Source organism: Durio zibethinus, chromosome 2 (genome assembly GCF_047325235.1).
Source record: "Durio zibethinus cultivar Kanyao isolate XHJ-2024 chromosome 2, ASM4732523v1, whole genome shotgun sequence".
NCBI lineage: Eukaryota > Viridiplantae > Streptophyta > Magnoliopsida > Malvales > Malvaceae > Durio > Durio zibethinus.
The window spans coordinates 2,254,526-2,274,081 of NC_143163.1; the positions used below are offsets into that span (position 1 = coordinate 2,254,526).

A 19,556-nucleotide genomic window follows, 5' to 3' on the forward strand; every position below is an offset into this window, starting at 1 on the left:
GCTGATATTAATTTTAAAGTATAACATTTCTTATTATAATTTGAGAGACCAAATAATATTTATCTTAGAATTTACATTAATTAAAACTTTATGTGTAAGGGAAAAAAAATTAATACCAATCTTGGTTATATTTTGTGTTTTTTTTTTCTTAATAAAGATTTTTATTCTATCAACAATAATGTAATTTGTTGATAAAATGTTAAAATTTTAATTTCAATAATTAAGATTAATAGTTTTAAATAAAAAAAACTCTATCCAAGCGAAAATCAAAGGTGACTATACAAATTGACCACTGTTCCGAGCAAATTATTCTGCTCACATTGTCCAGTATTTTCCTTCCCGTTGATGAACAAAAACGTACGGTCGGTGCCATCTTCCGTTAACTGGAATCTGGACCATTCAAATGGAGCATTAAGCAAAAATCCATTGTCTTTCCAAATGGAGAGCTTATCCAAATCAGCGGGGTCACACGGAATATGCCACTTTGGAGCTTGTCTTCCAAATGGAGAGCTTATCCAAATCAGCGGGGTCACCCGGAATATGCCATTTTGGAGCTTCTTTTGATACGAGTCGGAATGCAGAGTGTTAAAAATGAAACAGTCAAAACTTATCGGGCAGAGAGTTTGGTGAATTTTTTTTTTGGTGTTACTGATTCGTAGGGATTATTATTAATTAAATATATTTCCTTATTACAATTATTTACCAAAATTAACTCCGTGCTTCGCTGCTTTATCATATCTGATGTGCCTTCACCCTTTACACCTCACTTGCTTTGACCAAAGTCAAAACCCTAAAAAACTCCACTCAATCAGTAAACTGATACAAAAAGCTGTTTAATCTCCCACCAGCAATACTTGGGCGTTACCCAAAGTATTCTTATCTTATCTATTAATTAATTAATTAATTAATTTTATAATAAAAATTTAGAAGAAACCAATAGAATAGGTAAAAAGGTTTATGCTTATGGTATAATCCCACATCGCCCTGATTCATAGGTGCGCACTACACCGGTTAACTCTAGCGGAACCCAAAAAAAAAAAAAAAATTGGCTTCTTGTCCTTTTCTTAAATCTGTGTTTCCATATAAACTCAATCGACGTAAACGAAAAGCAAAAAGATCATCACATTCTCGCCTCTCCTTGCCTTGCCTTGCTGTTGGGCTTTTATTTTTCTCTTCCCCTTTCTTTGCTGCTTTTGTATGTTTTCTTTTTTTCGATGGTGATGGAGGGTAACGAGAGTTTCGGGAGCAAAGCGAATCATAAGTCGTCGTTGCAGACCCGGCAACAGCGGCAAAAGCTCGACGTGTACAACGAGGTGCTCCGGCGGCTTCGAGATTCCGACAAAGAAGAGGCTAATCGGCCTGGCTTTGAAGACGAACTTTGGACTCACTTCAATCGTCTCCCTACTCGGTATATCCTTTAATACATTTTTTATCCTAAATTTACTACATGCATAAAAGACAAAAAACAATTGCTAGTAACATATTTTACGTATTTATTTCTTATATCTATTTCTGTTGTAATAATCGTTTTGTGATTATGAAGGTTTTTTTGATCGAGATACTGAAGCTCAGATGCGGAGTTTTATTCTGTAACTTCTGTTTGAATTTTGTGTTTCGCTGAATATATAGAGTTTGAAGTTAAGGAACTGTTTGGCTTAAATATTATGGTTACATCAGTAGCGCTTAATATGCGTTTTTCTTCCTTAAGGATTTGTTGTTACTTTTATTAGTGGATTAATTTCGTACTATTACTTTTTTCAATTCTTTATTCTATTTTTCATGTTTGGCTTGCTTCCGATAAGATCAGAAACAAGTAGAGTGAAGCAGATTTGATTTTTTTTTTAAATTTTTTCTTTTTATTCTCGAGAAATTGAATATTCCTATTTTTGTTGAATTGATATATAGTTGTTTTAATTAAGCGTGAATTTATACATTGCAGCTATGCGTTGGATGTGAAAGTGGAAAGAGCAGACGATGTTCTTATGCACAAGAGGTTACTGCATTTGGCTCACGATCCAGCCAACAGATCGGCAATGGAAGTTCGTCTCGTGCAGGTGACTTGCTTTTTTTTTTTTTGTTGCATTTCATAACTAAGCATTACGATTTGCTCTGTGTTTTCGTATAGGTGAAAAAAAAATGGTATTGCCAATCATTAATTTCTTTGTCATTCTTAGAAAATAGGAGGTTTATAGTTCACTGTCATGAGTCATGTGATGTGATGTACCATTACCTCATCAGATTTTGGAATTTGAAAGTTGCTAGCCCCCACTGCTCACCGTCTAACTTGTTTAGATTATTAGAACCATTCGTTGAATGCATAAATGAATTATAAATATGTTCGAGAAATAAAATTATGATAAGATAAGATAAAATAATATTATAAATAAAATAAAATAAAATAATATTATTTTATTTTGTGTTTGATGTACGTAAAGATTATGATAATATAATTTATTTATTGATCAAAATTATTTTTTTTAAATTTTATATAATTTAAATTATTAATGTAATTTTTAAAAGTACAATAAGATATATAAATTTAATTTTATGGATTAAAAATAATGCTCTCTACTTTAAGAGGATAAAGTCATTTTATACAAAAAAAAATGATTAATTTTTCTTATAATTTTATATTTTTTAGATACAAACTAAATATAATATAAAATAATTATAATTTTATCTTATCTATCATCAAATACACTAAATATGACCTCCATATGCAAGGGTTATACGTCCGAGGAAATTTGAAAGTTAAATAATATTATGCGATGCTGCAAAATAAAAGTTGTTCTTTGCATTGTACAATCAAGCAACTACATTCAGTTGGTTAGATTGCTTTGTCTTTGACGTTTGAATATGCGTGCAAAAGTACATGCATCTTTTTTCATTCATAAGTGATTTGGACTTTGACGTTGACTGGATTTGCCCAAAACTCGGTAGGCTAGTTTAAAGGTTCTTGTTGTCTGTAGTTGTCACTTACAAAACACCTAGTCCAGTTTATCTTGCCTTTGTCTCGAATTCAGTTGGCTGAAGCTGACTTATTCTTTCAGTTTGTGTCTGTATACTTCATCATCATGGAGGTCAATTTATGTGTTATCTCTTCTTTTCATGGAAATGGTGGAAAGATAGAGAAAGATACTTGAAACTTAGAATGTTTTTCAACATCATAATGTTTTATTGCTTTTTGGTATTGGCAGACTCATTTTGACTATTTATCCCAACTGTAAATTAATTAACCCTTTTAGACCTTTCTGAAAAGGAAAGCATTAAATTATCGTTGTCAACAAACACCAATTATTTAGTTGAGGATCGCAGTTGTTACTACTATCATCCTGTCATGCATGCTTTCTTATTCGGGCCATAAACTATCAATGAGGTTATGAAGCTAACTGATTGTAAAATGATTCTATTTGATATGATGTGCATAATCGACACTATAAGTAGTTCAATTTAAATGATTTCCAAACATATTTGTCACTCCTTTTTCTCACTTTGTAAAGCCTAGCCATGTAATTTAATTTCTTATGCAGTTCAATGTTATTTTAAAATGCATTTGTCTTTCTCACTATCCAATGGATAACTTTTTCATATGTTTTTTCTATTTGATATTGCTTTTGAACCCATCTCATAGGTATTCATGTGAGCATAATGCATAGACATAACAATGTTAAACATAATATGATTACATAATACAAAAATAATATAAAAAAAAATATGAAAGTAACACATTTTAAAATTTTAACAAAAACTGTATAAGGGTTTAACAATAACCAAAAAATATATTTTGTGTTTGTCGAGTCAACATGAATTGCAATATAAGAATTTTTGTGTTTTATACCTGTTATACATGAAATAGACAAATATGGATAAAGAAATTGCAAGATCTAATTATGTTGGTTTCTTCTAAACGTTCAAGTTCTGAATTTAAATTGATGTGTCGTTTAAATATCGTGACCCATAGGTCCCTGCTCTTGATTGTTTACAAATGTTCTGATAGTTTGTTCTGAACTTTGTTTATAGTCAAATGTATCATGATGGTTACCTGCTTGTGTAGGTCCAATCTATTTCTGGTGGGAGTTTAGTTGATTCTACTCTTTCAAACTCCCTGTGTGAGGACTCTGCTCAAAGTTCTCCGAGACACTCTAGCAGACAAAGGTTTGCTTTTGCTGTTTATTTTGCACTTTGACTGATGTTCTTAATGATGCTAACAATTCTAGCTGGCTTTTTCAATTGACAGCATACTTCCACCACCTGCCTTTGGCTCATCGCCTAATCTTGAAGTCCTTGCCCTTGAAGAAAATAAATCTCAATATCAAGATGGAGATAGTTCCGTACATGCCAATTCACTTTTCTCCCGGTATATATTTATGTCTTAAAATGTCCTTAGGCAAGGGGTGATTGTCTCAACTAAGATTTTGGACTAAGATTTTGGTTAAGTTAGTGGTAGTTTAGGTTTTTGGACTTGATCATCTTATCATTTTTGAATATTATATATTGGTTCTTTAAATATTTGAGTGCATTAATTGAAAAGCTATTGTAGAAGTTAACTTTTCTTTCCTCAGAGCCATGCTTCCTCTCCTGCTATCTTTTGTTGACTTCAGTTTAAAGTGTCTTTCTGCATATTCGTGTTATGACGTTTATAGTCATATTCTGCTTTTGTCCATCTGCATTACTGTTCATCGACTGATACTTGTGTCATTTTTGGTGAAGGTTTGTAAATACTTGCTATCCATTTGGACGGTGAAATTTATATTCTTTTCTAATTGATGCTGCTGCAGGCCCATGCATGAAATTACATTTTCAACAGAAGACAAACCAAAACTTCTCAGTCAGGTATATGATAGGTTTGTTTTTTCAAATTAGAAGGGTAAAATTTTTTTATCATCTTGTTATCTTGAAGTTGTTGCTTTATGAACTCGGATTGTTACATTCTTGGTTTATTTTGGAATAAAATTAATGATGAACAATGCATCTTAGCCTCCATCTGAGCTGTTGATTCAATCAACTGGCAGCGCATATTGTTATCCGGCTAGTCTTTTTGCCTATAAAAAGAACTATTATTTTATTGTTACCCAGGCTTGAATAACTCCAACGAGTCCTTGAGCTGATATGTGAAATGCACATCTTTTTAAATATTTGACCGTGCAATATTGCTTCTCATTCTGTTGGGTCATACCCATGCAATACTTGCAGTTGACCGCATTGCTTGCGGAGATTGGGCTGAACATCCAGGAAGCACATGCATTTTCCACAGTCGATGGATACTCCTTAGATGTTTTTGTTGTTGATGGTTGGCCTTATGAGGTACTTTTAATACGTTACTTCTATATCTATGGATATAATTGTTTTCTACAATGCTATTTAACTCAAATAAAAAAAGCTCTCATGATTGGTTTTTCAATATTTTATTTTTATCTGTCAATATAACTGCTCTTTTGATTTCTAAAAAAAAAAAATTTATATAAGCTGTATGTTTCCTCAACTTTTGAATTCTTTTATTCGTTAATTTAGAGGGTATTTCTTTTCTTGGACTCACATTAAACTTTCCTTTATAGAACTAGATGAGTGCTTATTGCTGTACCGAAATAGTTTAAGCGTTGATCTATCAGAAAAAATTATAATTTGTTTAGAACTTGCTTGACAGACTTGTGATATGAAATTGTCAGGAAACAGAGCAGCTTAAAGTTGCTTTGGAAAAGGAAGTCCTAAATGTTGAGGTAATTCCCTACTGCAGTTTTAAGTATGTGCAAGTTCCTTAATTATGACACTTCGAATGTTATCTAGGGTATTATATGTGAAAGATCTCTTGTTTTCTTTTTTCCGAGGTGTTTTCATTCCAACAACACTAGTGATTAATATTGAACACCGTGGTGTTAGTCCTATCAGCAAAGCTTAAATTCACTTGCACTCAGTCTGCTTATCTTTTTGGATAAATGTTGTTTTATTCATACAAAAGAAGCAAAATAAACTTGCTAGAAAAAACCAGTTGCTCATGCTACAAATAGTCTGTACAGATTACAAAAGAGAACAAACAAGTTCACTTAATTCAAACCCCAGGAGCTACACAAATTCTGATTTCTTGGGCTAATGACTAACTAATTGAGGAGAGTTGCCATGCTTAAGCCGGAGAGTTGCCAAGTTCACTGAGTGTGCTTATAATTTTTATCTTGCCATATTTTGTTAACGTACTGGTTTATTGAGAGTACTTTGGTAAATTTATTTTAGCTGTTTGCCTTTGACGACTTTCTCTAGCTTTTCAACTGGAGCATTGCATGATAATACTTACAAAATTGATCAGCTGTAAATATGCCATTCTGTTACTTGACATATTTCACATTTTATGATATCATGATACATTGTTAATTTCCATGCATCATTAGACCCTTCTGTTGTTCTTCACTGAAGGTTTATGTGGTGAACGGTCAACTAGTTTTAACTTGTTTAATAATGGCAGGCTTGGTGACGGAAGGTAATTCATACTACAACCCTAACATTATGAAATTAAGCCCTTCTTGAGCCCTGCCTTCCCCCTCCCCCGTTCCCTCCCCTTTCCATGGTTTAGGTTAATAGGCTTTGAATCCTAATTGGTTAATCTGTGTCATGTGATCTGCATAAACTCTTCGGATGTGTTCCGTGCTCTTGTCCTTCTGATGTTCAATTCTAGATAAGGTGTATATGCTGAAATGTAATGTTTATAGAGAAATAGAAAATTTTAATGTGAGAGTTAGAATTTGTTATCTGAAAGATTGTTTTTACATTATGAGCAACTCCAATGAGACTTTTCTTTCAATGTGATTTTTGCAGAAGCAAACTTGGCTGAAGCAACATTCCTTTTCTCCTACGAGGGAGTATGAGGAAATGGGGACCAAGGGTGATCAGAATTATGTGGCAATTCCTAATGACGGGACTGATGTTTGGGAAATTGATCCTAGACACTTGAAGTTCGAGAACAAAATTGCATCTGGGTCATATGGGGATCTGTAAGTGAATTAATTACTCTCTTATTGAACTTCTTTTTTTTGAGCTTTAATATAATTGCCCTTTTTAACCTGTTTCAGGTATAAGGGTACTTACTGTAGTCAGGAAGTGGCTATTAAGGTCCTCGAGCCAGAGCGTATAAATACTGATATGCAGAAAGAGTTTACCCAGGAAGTTTTTATCATGAGGTTTGTGAAGAAATGTCTCGATATACTACTGATTATAACTTTTGCGCCCCCCTCCCCCCCACTCCCCCCCCCCCCCCCCCCCCCCCCAAAAAAAAAAAAAGGTGTTACGTTGTGTGGTTTTTACAAACTTATCATCATTTTGCAGAATATTATAAATTGAAGTCAAAGATACCTTTGTTTGCTGTTTGAATGTCCTATAGGCTCTGTTAGATTGCTGATCAGCTGATAATATTTGGCTTCTGTAATTGAGGTGTTTATGCTTCTAGAATTTGTATACTTCTATGTATTTTATAAAGAGAATACCAGTGGCATACGTGTGCATTTAGGAAGTATTTACTTTGGATTTTGATGTCCTTGATCAGTGTTCTAACTTTTACGCCTTTCTTTCATCATAAAATGCAGTGATTTTTAATAATTTATCAAAATAGAATGCTTATTTTGGATGACTGCATTAGTTCTAGGAATAATCTCTTCCTTTAATCAACAATTTCCTTCAAAATTTGCAGGAAAGTTCGGCATAAAAATGTTGTACAATTTATTGGTGCATGTACCAAGCCTCCAGGCTTGTGTATTATAACTGGTACTTGTTGATACTTTATTTGCCTTTACTGACTTGATGAAAGTGAGATTTAAAAGATTATTGTTCTTTCGCTCTCTTGATTATTCTTTGCTACATGAAAGAAACTATTAATGTTGGTTTTCGTTCTCTGTCTTTTTTGCCTTCTCCCGTCTTTTCTCTCGGCAGAATTTATGTCTGGTGGAAGTGTGTATGACTATCTTCATAAACAGAGAGGTGTTTTCAAGCTTCCATCCTTGCTTAAAGTTGCAATAGATGTTTCCAAAGGAATGAACTACTTGCACCAAAATAATATAATCCACAGGGATTTGAAGGCTGCGAATCTTCTAATGGATGAAAATGATGTAAGATGCTTAAAGTTGCTTAAGCTTATACTTTCAACTAACTTAAGCTTGTCCTTAGTCCTTTGGTGAAGTCTTGCTTGATAATAAATTTTCTCCTATAAACATGGTTATGCTGTATAATTCATTGTGATCAAAGTCAAATTTAATGCATTTTCTCTCCTATAAACATGATTATGCTGTATAATTCAATGTGATCAAAGTCAAATTTAATGCTTTCACCCTATGTTTACTATCTTGAAAAATTGTATTAAATGCTTTGCATTATAGGTGGTTAAGGTCGCTGATTTTGGGGTCGCTAGAGTGAAAGCTCAATCTGGAGTTATGACAGCTGAAACTGGAACATATAGATGGATGGCTCCTGAGGTGAGCTCTTAATGCGAAGCTGTTACTGTTCCATGAATATTCCTAACTTCCCTTTGGGTGTCTCATGAATTATAAAATAAGAAGAATGAGAACGATGGATGATACGGCATCAGATGCAATGTGTCTTTTTCTTGAAAAGTGATTTGGATTTAATTGTTCTCCTGATATGAGACATTTTGAAAAGGCAATTAAAATTTTCTAAGTAACGTTCAGGTATTGGTTTGTTTGCCTTTTTGTTATAGTCTTCACTTATATTTCTTTATTATGAGTAGAAAGGAAAGAGGTTTGTAGCTTGATCAGTTTGCTCTCTGTATTCATTGTTGCTTTTATTTTCTTCTTTATATAAATGAGTAATAGCATTAATCCATATGAGTTGAGATTATTATTCCCCTCTAATTGGTTGTCCATCTCATCATTTTCTTACAACAGTTCTTTTGCATTGAAGGTTATCGAACACAAGCCATATGATCACAAGGCCGATGTTTTCAGTTTTGGAATTGTATTGTGGGAGTTATTGACTGGAAAGGTACATACTGCTCAGTCACTATCTTTTTATCGATATGTTCACGTTATGCATGCATGAAGATATCTGCTGGTTTGTTTTGGTTGGTCCGTTCCCATCGTTACCTTGCCTTTTATTTTCATTTTCAGCTTCCATATGAATACTTAACCCCATTACAAGCTGCTGTTGGAGTGGTTCAAAAGGTACGTCATCTGTGTTTCTTAATTTAATCGTGGTAATAGATCAAATGCTGAAAAGTTTTAGAAAAAAATTTTCTTCCCTCCCTACCGGCCTACAAGAAAGCAAGAAAAAAGGATCATGATAATGATAAAGCCATTGGAGGAATATCACTTTTATAGTGCTTAGACCAATATTACTTCACGTCATGGTAATCACATTTTTCATTGACAATGTTTCTAGGGTCTACGTCCTACAATTCCAAAGCACACTAACCCGAAGCTTGCTGAACTGCTTGAGAGATGCTGGCAAAAAGATCCGACACTAAGACCTGATTTTTCTGAAATTATAGAGATTTTGCAGCTGATTGCCAAGGAGGTTTGTTTTCATTCTGTGCACATAACCTTGTTTTTTCATGTATGATTTGCGAACATACTTTTCCCTTTACCTTTTTGCGTGCACACACACCCGCACACATATATGATTTATTAACATACTTTCAATGACCCAATTCATATAAATACACACATATATGTATACACATGATTAAAATTTAATATGGTTGCCTCGAGTCATTGGATTGGTGACCTGTACTTAATAGTTAATTCACTTTCTTTTTCTATTCCCTTTTCTGAAGCACCATCTTAACACAGCTTTCATTTTGTGAATACAAATAGCGAAGATGAATATGATCTATATAAAAATTTAACTGAGGATAGGTTTGAAAAACAGGTAGGGGATGAAGGTGAGGATAGGCGTAAAGAGAAATCTTCCGGAGGCCTTTTGTCTGTCCTTAGAAGAGGCCACCACTAAACTAGACGTGTTATACAGTGATGTTTATAACCTGAACATAGGCTTTTAACTATGTTGGTCTTTCAGCACTGTGTTGTATTTTTTTTTTCAATGATCAAGTTATGATCGGGTTTGTTTTTTTTTTTTTTTTTCATTTCCTAGTTTCTTCCTTTATTTATCGGTCTGCTTTTGTTTTTCTCTTTTATCTCGGCAATAAAATCTAATTTTTCATTTTAATTGATTTCTTTTTTTGTCATACTTCCATTTTAAGCAATAAGAACACTAATTCCGATTCTCTCTCAATTAACAATAGCCAACGCATGCCGTTGTTCATTAAAGTTTTTTAAATGATGCCAGTATCCTTAATTTTATTATTGAGATATTATAAAACTGAAAATGATATATTGATATATATATATATATATAATATTTTATGTGTTATTGACTTTTGTTAAGGAATGTCTTCAAACACTTTTTAAAGCTAATATATTATCTAATATCTATGTAGTAGTTGATAATTAATAGTGATTCAAATATAACATTTTTTAAAAAATATTTTTTAATATGATAATTTGAAGAGTGTCTTAGCAAAATAATTTTTTATTTGCAAGATAAAAATTCTGACTCTTTTAAATGGAGAAAAGATGGCACTATAGATATTACAAACTAAAAATGAAATATATGTACTTATATATTATGGGTTTTTGTTAAAGAAAATCTTCAAACTGAACACTCTTTAAAACTAATATATTATCTATAATAATATCTTTTAATTAAATGTGACAGTTAATAATTAATATGATAATTTTGATGTATTAAAAATATATTTTAATATGATAATTTTGGAAATTAACTTAAAAAGAGAGAATATTATTTACAATAATAGAATTACAATTAATTAATCAAAATTTAAAATTAAGTAGGACTTATTAAAATATATTTCGTAATTTTTAATTATAATTGAACAATTGTAAAATTTTAGTAAAAAAATTATAAATAAAATACTCTTTAAAAATATTTTATAACAAAATAATTTTTTATTTGAGAGAAAAAAATGGAACATTTACGTTTTAAATGAATTCAAATAAGACCAAGGGTTGATTTGAGAGCTTAATTAGTCTAACGATAAAAGGCATCTGATATTATGAAGCTCTCAAATGGACTAAAATATGGGATAATTAAAATTAAACATAAATTCCTATTTGTCTTTCTCACAATTAGCTTTCATGACGTAGCCATGCATTTCTCTCTCTCTCTCTCTCTCTCTCTCTCTCTCTCTCTCGTCTTCAACGCCACCTTTTACTCTTCTCCATATTCTCCGCAACAAATTTCCAATTTCGAAAAAATCCCAGTAAAGATGAAGCCAACCAATAATATCTTAGCAGCCGAACGCGAGATACCTACCTCCCTCGTCAAGAATCAAAAATTTTGAGCAATGCCTTGATTAATCAATGTCGACATGGAGATTGAAATCTTTCAAATCCCCAGACTCCTCCAAGCACGTAAAAGTAAGCAGTAGGGGCAGCAATAGCCCCAGGAACGAAGAGCTTCCTATCCTTTTTGATCACGAAGACGAACAACGCATCATGGATCGTGATCCCAATGATCCCAGAAAATTTCCTGTCACCGTTGAATCTGCAGAATCCCGCACGGGCAAAGATTCAGACCCCGTCAACAACAACAACAACAACAACAAAAACAAAAACAATAGTTTTAGGCAATCTAGCTACGAATTTTGGAGTGATAAAGGACAGAAAAAAGATGGCAATGAAGGTTTTGATTACAAGAAACGATGGCAAGCCGTTGAGGAATCATCACCTTCGAAGATGAAGGGTCAGTTTTTGGGCAAACGAACCAACAGCAATGAGATTGCGTTAGACATGGACTTAGATATGGATGACCTTAAACAGGATCAGTCGGTCACTTCTAGAGATTCTAGAAGGGTTTCTTTCGAAACAGGAGTTCCAAGTTTTCAGGTTAACGTGACTGGCCCCATGAGGTACGAAACACAACAACAAGAAGGAAGAAGTGAACGCAGCGATGATGTTGCGAGACGTGAATCAGACGCGTCTCATGACAGTACTGCTATATCCCTTGTAGGAAAGTCAGGTTTGCTATCAAGAATGAGGAGCACTAAGTCAAGGCTTATAGACAGGTCACCAGAGGAGGTGCAGATGATGTCTGGCCTGTTACAAAAATCGGGTCCGATATGGTCTGGATTGTTGGGGAAGAGTTCAGATTTTGAAGAGGAAGATGACCCTTTTGCAGATGAAGATGTACCCGATGAATTTAGAAGAGCTAATCTTAATGCATTGACTTTACTTCAATGGGTGAGTCTGATTTTGATTGTTTCTGCGTTGATTTGTAGTTTAGCAATTCCTACTTTGAGGAAACTGGATGTGTGGGAGCTTAAGTTGTGGAAATGGTTAGTATTGATCTTGGTCTTGATATGTGGTAGGTTGGTGTCTGGATGGGGGATTAGGTTGATTGTGTTTTTCATTGAGATGAATTTTATTTTGAGGAAAAGGATTTTGTATTTTGTTTATGGGGTAAGAAAACCAGTGCAAAATTGCTGCTGGTTAGCCCTTGTGCTTTTGGCTTGGCATTTCTTGATTGACAGTAAAGTTGAGAGGGTAAATAGAAGTAGATTACTTGAATATGTTACCAAAATTCTAATATGTCTTTTGATTGGTACATTGTTGTGGTTGATCAAGACATTAATAGTGAAAGTGATGGCTTCATCTTTTCATGTTAGTACTTATTTTGATAGAATTCAAGAGACATTATTCACTCAATATGTGATTGAAACACTATCTGGTCCTCCACTAATTGAAGTCCAAAGAACTGAAGAAGAATATGAAAGGACTGCAGCTGAGATCAGTAGATTGCAGAATGCTGGGGCTACTGTGCCTTCGGATCTTCGGGCAGATGCCTTTCCACCACCACGGAGTGGAAGGTTACAAAAAAGATTTACCAGATTAAAGACTCAAAATTTATCTCGGATATTTTCGAAGAAGGGTGATAATAAGATTGGATTAGAGCACTTGCACAAACTCAACCACAAGAATATTTCAGCTTGGAATATGAAGAGGTTGATGAAGATGGTCCGACATGGGACATTGTCCACATTGGATGAGCAGATAATGGAGCAACCTACTGAGGATAATTCGATAAAAAAGATTAGAAGTGAACATGAGGCAACGGCTTCTGCAAAGAAAATTTTCCACAATGTGGCTCAGCGGGGTTCAAAGTGAGTATTGGTTAGCTAGAATTACTATTTGCTATTTCAGAGTTGTATGCTTAGTAATTCTGGGCATGTATGAGTTCCAATTAGTTTTGTAACTCGTTTTGGTTGATAGGTTTATCTACTTGGAGGATTTGATGCGATTTATGCGAGAAGATGAGGCTTTGAGAACAATGAGTACCTTTGAAGGTGTTTTTGAGAAGAAGAGGATTAGCAAATCATCCATGAAGAACTGGGTGGTAAGAACTAAGAATCGAACTAGAAAAAAATCTTCATATGAAAAACAATAGTGTTATAGTATATACCAATTGATCTTCATTCTTCCAACTCAATCCATATGTATATATATTACCTATTGTTTCAGTTGAATGCTTATAGAGAGCGAAGAGCTCTTGCCTTGACACTAAATGATACAAAGACGGCTGTGAACAAGCTTCATCATATGGTAAACTTCGTTGTTGGCACCATCATATTTGTCGTCTGGCTTGTGATTCTGGAAATTGCCACCTCCAGGATTATCGCACTCTTAAGCTCCCAGCTGGTCCTATTGGCCTTCATCTTTGGGAATACTTGCAAGACAATATTTGAATCTATAATCTTCTTATTCATTATTCACCCTTATGATGTTGGGGATAGGTGTGAGATAGATGGGATGCAGGTACATAGAAAAATTATCTTTGAATTATGGTGTCTCTTTCATTTGTTCATGTTTGCATTTCATGTCAACTAAAGTAACTTGTTTCTGGACATGCTTTAGTGCGTGGTGGAAGAGATGAACATTCTTACTACAGTCTTCTTGAGATACGACAACATGAAGATGATATTTCCGAACAATGTTCTTTCAACGAAGCCCATTGGCAACTATTATCGTAGTCCAGATATGGGAGATGCAATTGATTTCTATATCGACATGGCTACTCCAGTAGAAAAGATTGCTGCCATGAAACAAAGAATAATAGGGTAAGTACTAATTTGTAGTATTATCGATTTATAGTACAAAATGTGAAAAACATCTGGATTTATTCAATGACCACATTTGTTTTGTCATGAATGTTGTTGCAGTTATATTGAGAACCGCAAGGAGCATTGGTGCTCTGAGCCAATGATTATATTAAAGGAACTTGACACATGGAACAGGTTGAGAATGGCGGTGTGGTTGACTCATAAAATTAACTACCAGGACATCGCAGAGAGGTGGGAAAGGAGAGCTCGATTGGCAGAAGAAATGGTGAACATATTTAAAGAACTTGACATGCAATTCCGTTTAGTGCCAATCGACATAAATGTCTGCTCCATCCCTAACTCTAGTCGCATTCCCTCTAGTTGGGCTACTCCGGAAAGTTCATCTAACTGAGGAAACAATGAAATTGGTTTTATTTTTTTTTTCTTTCTTGACCAGGATATGATTGTTGTTCTGATTATTTTGGGAGGTTTCTTTTCTCCCTTCATTCTTTGTTATAGTCTTCATACAATATGAACAAGGGATTTTCTTCAAGAACGTTGGCAACCCTCAACGACGTGATTAATTTCTTCTGTCATAATTTGGCAATCCGGATGGTGATTCAACAACTGCTTTTTGGGTACTACATTTTTTTTTTTTTTTGTATAATAGGAGTAATATTTTTGTAATAAAGGGATCCTTTTTGCACCTTTTAGGTTAGAGGAACACATATGTTAAAACAACAAAAAGGATTTCGGTTTTACATTTTATACATCTTAATGATTTCTCCTTCCTAGTCTTTTAGTGTTTTTAATTCTTGATATACCTAATTCTTAACATTTTTATCTACTCAATTCATATGAAAAAAAAAATTACACATTTATATTCTTTTAAATTCGTAATTTTTAAAAGATTAATCGGTGTATATGCCATCTAAACTATTATTTAAGGATATATATTATATATTAGTGTTTAACAATGTTTTCCAGATATTGGAGATGAAATTTTATTGAATTAATCTTTTACTAAAATTATGTTTAACTTGAATAAGGTAAATATTTAATTAAATATAAAATTACTATTATTTTTAAATTTATTTTGGTATAGCTATTTCTTACATATGTGGTAGTCCATAGACATTTCAATTAACATATTTTAAAAATTTTTTAATAAGAGAACATTTTTAATTTTTAAAGGGTAGAAAGGGAAAGAAAACATAAAACCCAAACGTTGGCCCCATGATCCTTGAATTCACCACCGGTAGTTTAGGGCGCAATTCAGGACATTCGGCCCATGATCTGGGCATAAGAAAAGAATAAGCAAAAACCGGGTTTTAGGCGGTGAAACTCGGCCCAAAAAATGGGAAAGGCGGTGCGTTTAAAAAATAAATATAAGCGGCAAAGCCCATTGGGTGAACTGCAGCTTCCTCCGCTTCTCCACACTGCAACGGTCACAATGTGCGTTAGAGACTAGATTTCGTGCTGTTTTTTCCGATCTTCTTCACGTCTATGTTATTCCCTCGTCTTCTAGTACTCTTTTCTTTTCTTCCTTCTTTATTTCTTTTGGGTTTTTAGGTTTTCATGAAATATGGGTTTTCTTGAGTTTCAAGATTTCTTTCTGTTCTTCCCAATCTTCTTCACGTCTATGTTGTTCCTCTTCTTTGGTACTCTTTCTTTTCTTCCTTTGTTGTTTCCTTCTTTTGGGTTTTCACGAAATATGGGTTCTCTTGGTTTTCATTGTTGAAAACACAAAAAACTTGAATGTGATGAAAAATTAAAAGATTCAAGAAAAAAATTTGATCGCAGCTCTTTCCACTTATTCTCTATTTCTTTTTTTCCCAAGAAAACAACCATTTACTTATAAAAGCTATTTTCATTTTTGTTTTTATTTTTGGCTTTTCTCATCACTGTTAGTAGTTATTATGGTTGATGTTACACTTCTTCCCAAGAAGTCTAGCTGTGTTGAAGCTCATTTCTCACATAGCAAGGAATTTTCCTGGACTTCTTCACCATGGCAAAGCCAGTGCTGTTCAGCCCGTGATTGTTCTGATATTGCCCTTTTTTCGCCGAACCTGCATTTTGGTTTGTGATTTAATAGCTTTCCGTTGTTTAAAGCTTTTTCTTTTTTTTTTTTTTTGGCAATGTCTCTTTTAGTTTGTGTTAGGTTCTGTTAGTTTTTTTTATTGTACATTTCAAGGCTTTATGTTACTTTCAAGAATTATCTATCACATTTCAGCTCACGGCATGGAGTAATTTTTGATACAGTTGGACTACTTCTTTCCTTGCTTTGTTCTGGATCTCCAGATGCATACTGAATGCTTTCATTGATGCCATGTGTGTCATTGAAGATAAAAGGAGAAGTTTGTGGGGATTTCTATTGATATGATTATGGTTTCACTGCTTCCTTATGTAACTGAGTGATCTTAAGTTTATGATTTATGTTTGTTCTTATCTATGGCGGCTCGGTTATATGGCATTCTGATCATAATGCATCCAAAAACATAAAACAAAACTAACACGCCTTTGTATTCATTCCAGAAATTTTGTTTATAGGATCCCTCTCTGTGGAAAACTCAAGACTTGCAGAGCCCACTGGGTTAAGGTGTTTCCATCCTCCTTTTCTGGAAATTTAAGTGCTTCAACCTGTCTCTGTGATATCCCAACAAGCAATAAGCCCATTGATGGCCCTGGCATCTTGATTAACCTCTTGGGTAGAAACAGATGGCAACCTTTTGCAACTTGGACCATAAAGCTTCTCAGCAATGCTTAACTGAAGGGACGTTATTTGCGGAAGGGCTCATCAATACATCATTTGTTTGTGTTGCATGCTCTTTTATGTAATGGAGATGTGATTTGCTTATGGTGGGTTATATTTATATTTAATAATGAGCTTCTTGAATGCAATTTTTATCGCTTAGTTCAGTTAGTTTGTTCAAATGGTTTCTAATATCCTTTTGTCACAGTGGCTAACAATTTATATTTTTTGGAAGGCATGTTTTGACTTTGCATGTGTTATGGATCAGTGATGAGTTATGACACTGTTCCCCCTGAGAATTTAATCCAATCTATATCCAACATGTTAAGTGAGGACAAAGAGGGACTCCATATATTCAGGTGTGCATTCTGATTCTTGATTCTCTTTTTGCTTGAATTTTGTGATTGAAGAAAAAAAGGTTCCAAAAACAGGGCACTATTCAAATATGTAGGAACCATGTGAAATAATTATAAAATTATAACCCAAAGAATGACTTCTAATTATTGGGATTATAACCTTATCTTGCATTTCCAGATTGCATTTTGCACTGCATATATACGGATTTCAAGAACTTGTCCCCCTCATATACGGAGGCATGAATATCTTATTTATTTACTTTGTTGTCCAGAACCACGCATTTTGTTGATTGATTGCCTTCAAGTTGCTCTCTCTACTCGTGGTCCCCATGTTGGAGTAGGGACAACAGATCATGGGTTTATCAACCTTGAATGATAAATCAATGGCAAACCCAAAGGTTGGAAAGAAGACATATTGTTGATATTGATCCTTTCAAGATCAAGCGCCAAAAGGTAGATGGAGAGATTAAGTTTGCAAACACTAATGTTCCAGGGGCATTGAACTTACTGATGCAGTTTCTTATGAAAGAGAAGAAGGATATGTGTACTCAATGCATGAGTCACTTCTTTTATTGTTGAAACTTTAAACTTTCCTAGTTTCAAACATGAAGCTTTAAGACTAGATGTTGTGTTAATGGCTCTTAGCCTGCTTTCCTTTGCCTTCCGTAGATATCATCAGACTATGCCACTCTGCAACTTTCGGCAGATGCAGACTTGGATTTGTGAGCAGTTAAGCAAAGATATGCAAATTACTTGTTAGCTTACTCATTTTCTTGGTTTCACTATCATTTACTTTGGTTCATGTCATGCAGGCAAAGCAAGGGAGTTCAATCATGCTTGATTTTCCATTACCTGGAAGAAATTTATAGTCTGCTGCTTATACAAGATAAGGCAGTGGATTTAATTAACGTTATAAAAACTTGACTTGTTAGGAATATGCTCTACTAAAAGCTTTCATGTGTTTTCCTAAGTTTCTAAATGAAGAAAATAGCTCCTGAGTAGTTTCACTTTCACTCCCACCGAGTAAGCCTTATGTATCTCATGCTATGAGTTCAACAAAAAACGCATCACTGAAAATCAAATTTATATATTGAGACAGGTATTTATATGAAAATTAAAACATAATTTTACAAGTCTTCTTTGCAGATATAGTTTCTGATAATTCCTCTGCTTCTCTTTACTAGTTCATGTAACTCAGTGCAATCTGTTTAAGCTTTAATTTCAATTAGATGGGTTAGTGATTATGCTACGTAAATAGTTTTCCTCATTCAAAAAATGTACTTCATTTAACAGTTTAATTATGGAGTCTATCATATTTTATGGCATGACCGTTTGTTGTTGTAATTAGCAAATTATGTGGGCTTGTGTTGTGATCATACTGTCAGTAATTGGATGATGCTGTAAAATTTGAATAATTTGAGACTAATGAAATTATGGCCGGTTTATCCAAATAGTTCATGTTAACGTTTCCTTTTGTCTGTTAATTTGAGATGCCTGCCTAGCTGTTGAGGAGAATGAGGGTCTCATGTTCTGTGATTTGTTTTGACTACTAAGAATGTGGATAAAGTATTCTATACTAATATATTTTTCTGGGAGGGGGGTGGTGAAGAGGAAATGGTGTCTTATCTTATGGATAAAATTATCATTGTGAAGCTTCCTAACTTGAATTCATTTGCCTATATCTTCCACCCTTTGAATAAGCAGGTTCTTGGAGAAAGATAAGCATAAAAAGGTCAAGAAAGTGATTTCTTACTGTCTTGTATTTTTATCAAGCGTATATGGATCTTACCATGGTGTTGTTGGCATAGAAAATTGTTTCTGCAAATTATTTCTAGATATCAAACATGAGAAACAGAATGATACTAGATTATTTTGCACGAGGATGAGCCAAATTCTAAAATCATGCATCCGCCCAACACCCGCAGTTTGGAAAGTGGTTACAATTTTGATTTTGTTTATCTTCAATCTTTATGATGAGTCTTTCAAAGACGAAGAGGTTCAGCTTGCCTGTGTGGGAGCTATTCGAATGATGCTTTGACATGGCTCTCATTATGTTCTGCTTAAATTGAGAACAGCGTGGGTTAGCTGCATTCTTAACTCAGATTAGTTCTTTCCTTAAAGATCCAATATTGAGTGTTTTTTTTTTTTAATTTTATCATCATGTCAGAATGGTGAGGAAAACTTCCTGGATATGGTTAAACATGCTCTGGCAGCAACTGAAGATCCCCAGATAATAGAAACTCTTCTGGAATCCACTGCGGAAATTATGATGGCAGTTGGTGTTTAAATTCAACTCTTATTTTCTTTGATCTGATCGGTTGATCAGCTTGACAATCTGTGC

The 19,556-nt window shown here is 34.0% G+C and overlaps 2 protein-coding genes and 1 long non-coding RNA gene across 3 annotated transcripts; all 3 read left to right on the forward strand.

Moving 5' to 3' along the window:
• Positions 1–853: 853 nt before the first annotated feature.
• LOC111308215 (serine/threonine-protein kinase STY46-like) lies at positions 854–10,325 on the forward strand. The gene is made up of 16 exons (XM_022906528.2): positions 854–1,408; positions 1,940–2,054; positions 4,055–4,155; positions 4,238–4,357; positions 4,779–4,833; positions 5,194–5,304; positions 5,667–5,717; positions 6,805–6,980; positions 7,059–7,166; positions 7,673–7,746; positions 7,912–8,087; positions 8,355–8,450; positions 8,896–8,976; positions 9,102–9,155; positions 9,373–9,507; positions 9,862–10,325. The coding sequence occupies exons 1-16, from the start codon at positions 1,215–1,217 to the stop codon at positions 9,940–9,942; spliced, it is 1,728 nt and encodes a 575-aa protein (XP_022762263.2). The 5' UTR covers positions 854–1,214; the 3' UTR covers positions 9,943–10,325.
• A 1,026-nt stretch (positions 10,326–11,351) lies between these two features.
• Positions 11,352–14,895, forward strand: LOC111308216 (mechanosensitive ion channel protein 8-like). The gene is made up of 5 exons (XM_022906529.2): positions 11,352–13,171; positions 13,281–13,404; positions 13,530–13,823; positions 13,923–14,125; positions 14,228–14,895. Exons 1-5 carry the CDS (start codon positions 11,373–11,375, stop codon positions 14,517–14,519), a joined length of 2,712 nt encoding a protein of 903 aa, XP_022762264.2. The 5' UTR covers positions 11,352–11,372; the 3' UTR covers positions 14,520–14,895.
• Positions 14,896–16,827: 1,932 nt separating this feature from the next.
• LOC111308724 (uncharacterized) lies at positions 16,828–17,624 on the forward strand. Its single transcript, XR_016328547.1, has 3 exons — positions 16,828–16,966; positions 17,095–17,218; positions 17,488–17,624. It is a non-coding gene; the product is annotated as an uncharacterized LOC111308724 (long non-coding RNA).
• The last annotated feature ends 1,932 nt before the right edge of the window (positions 17,625–19,556 follow it).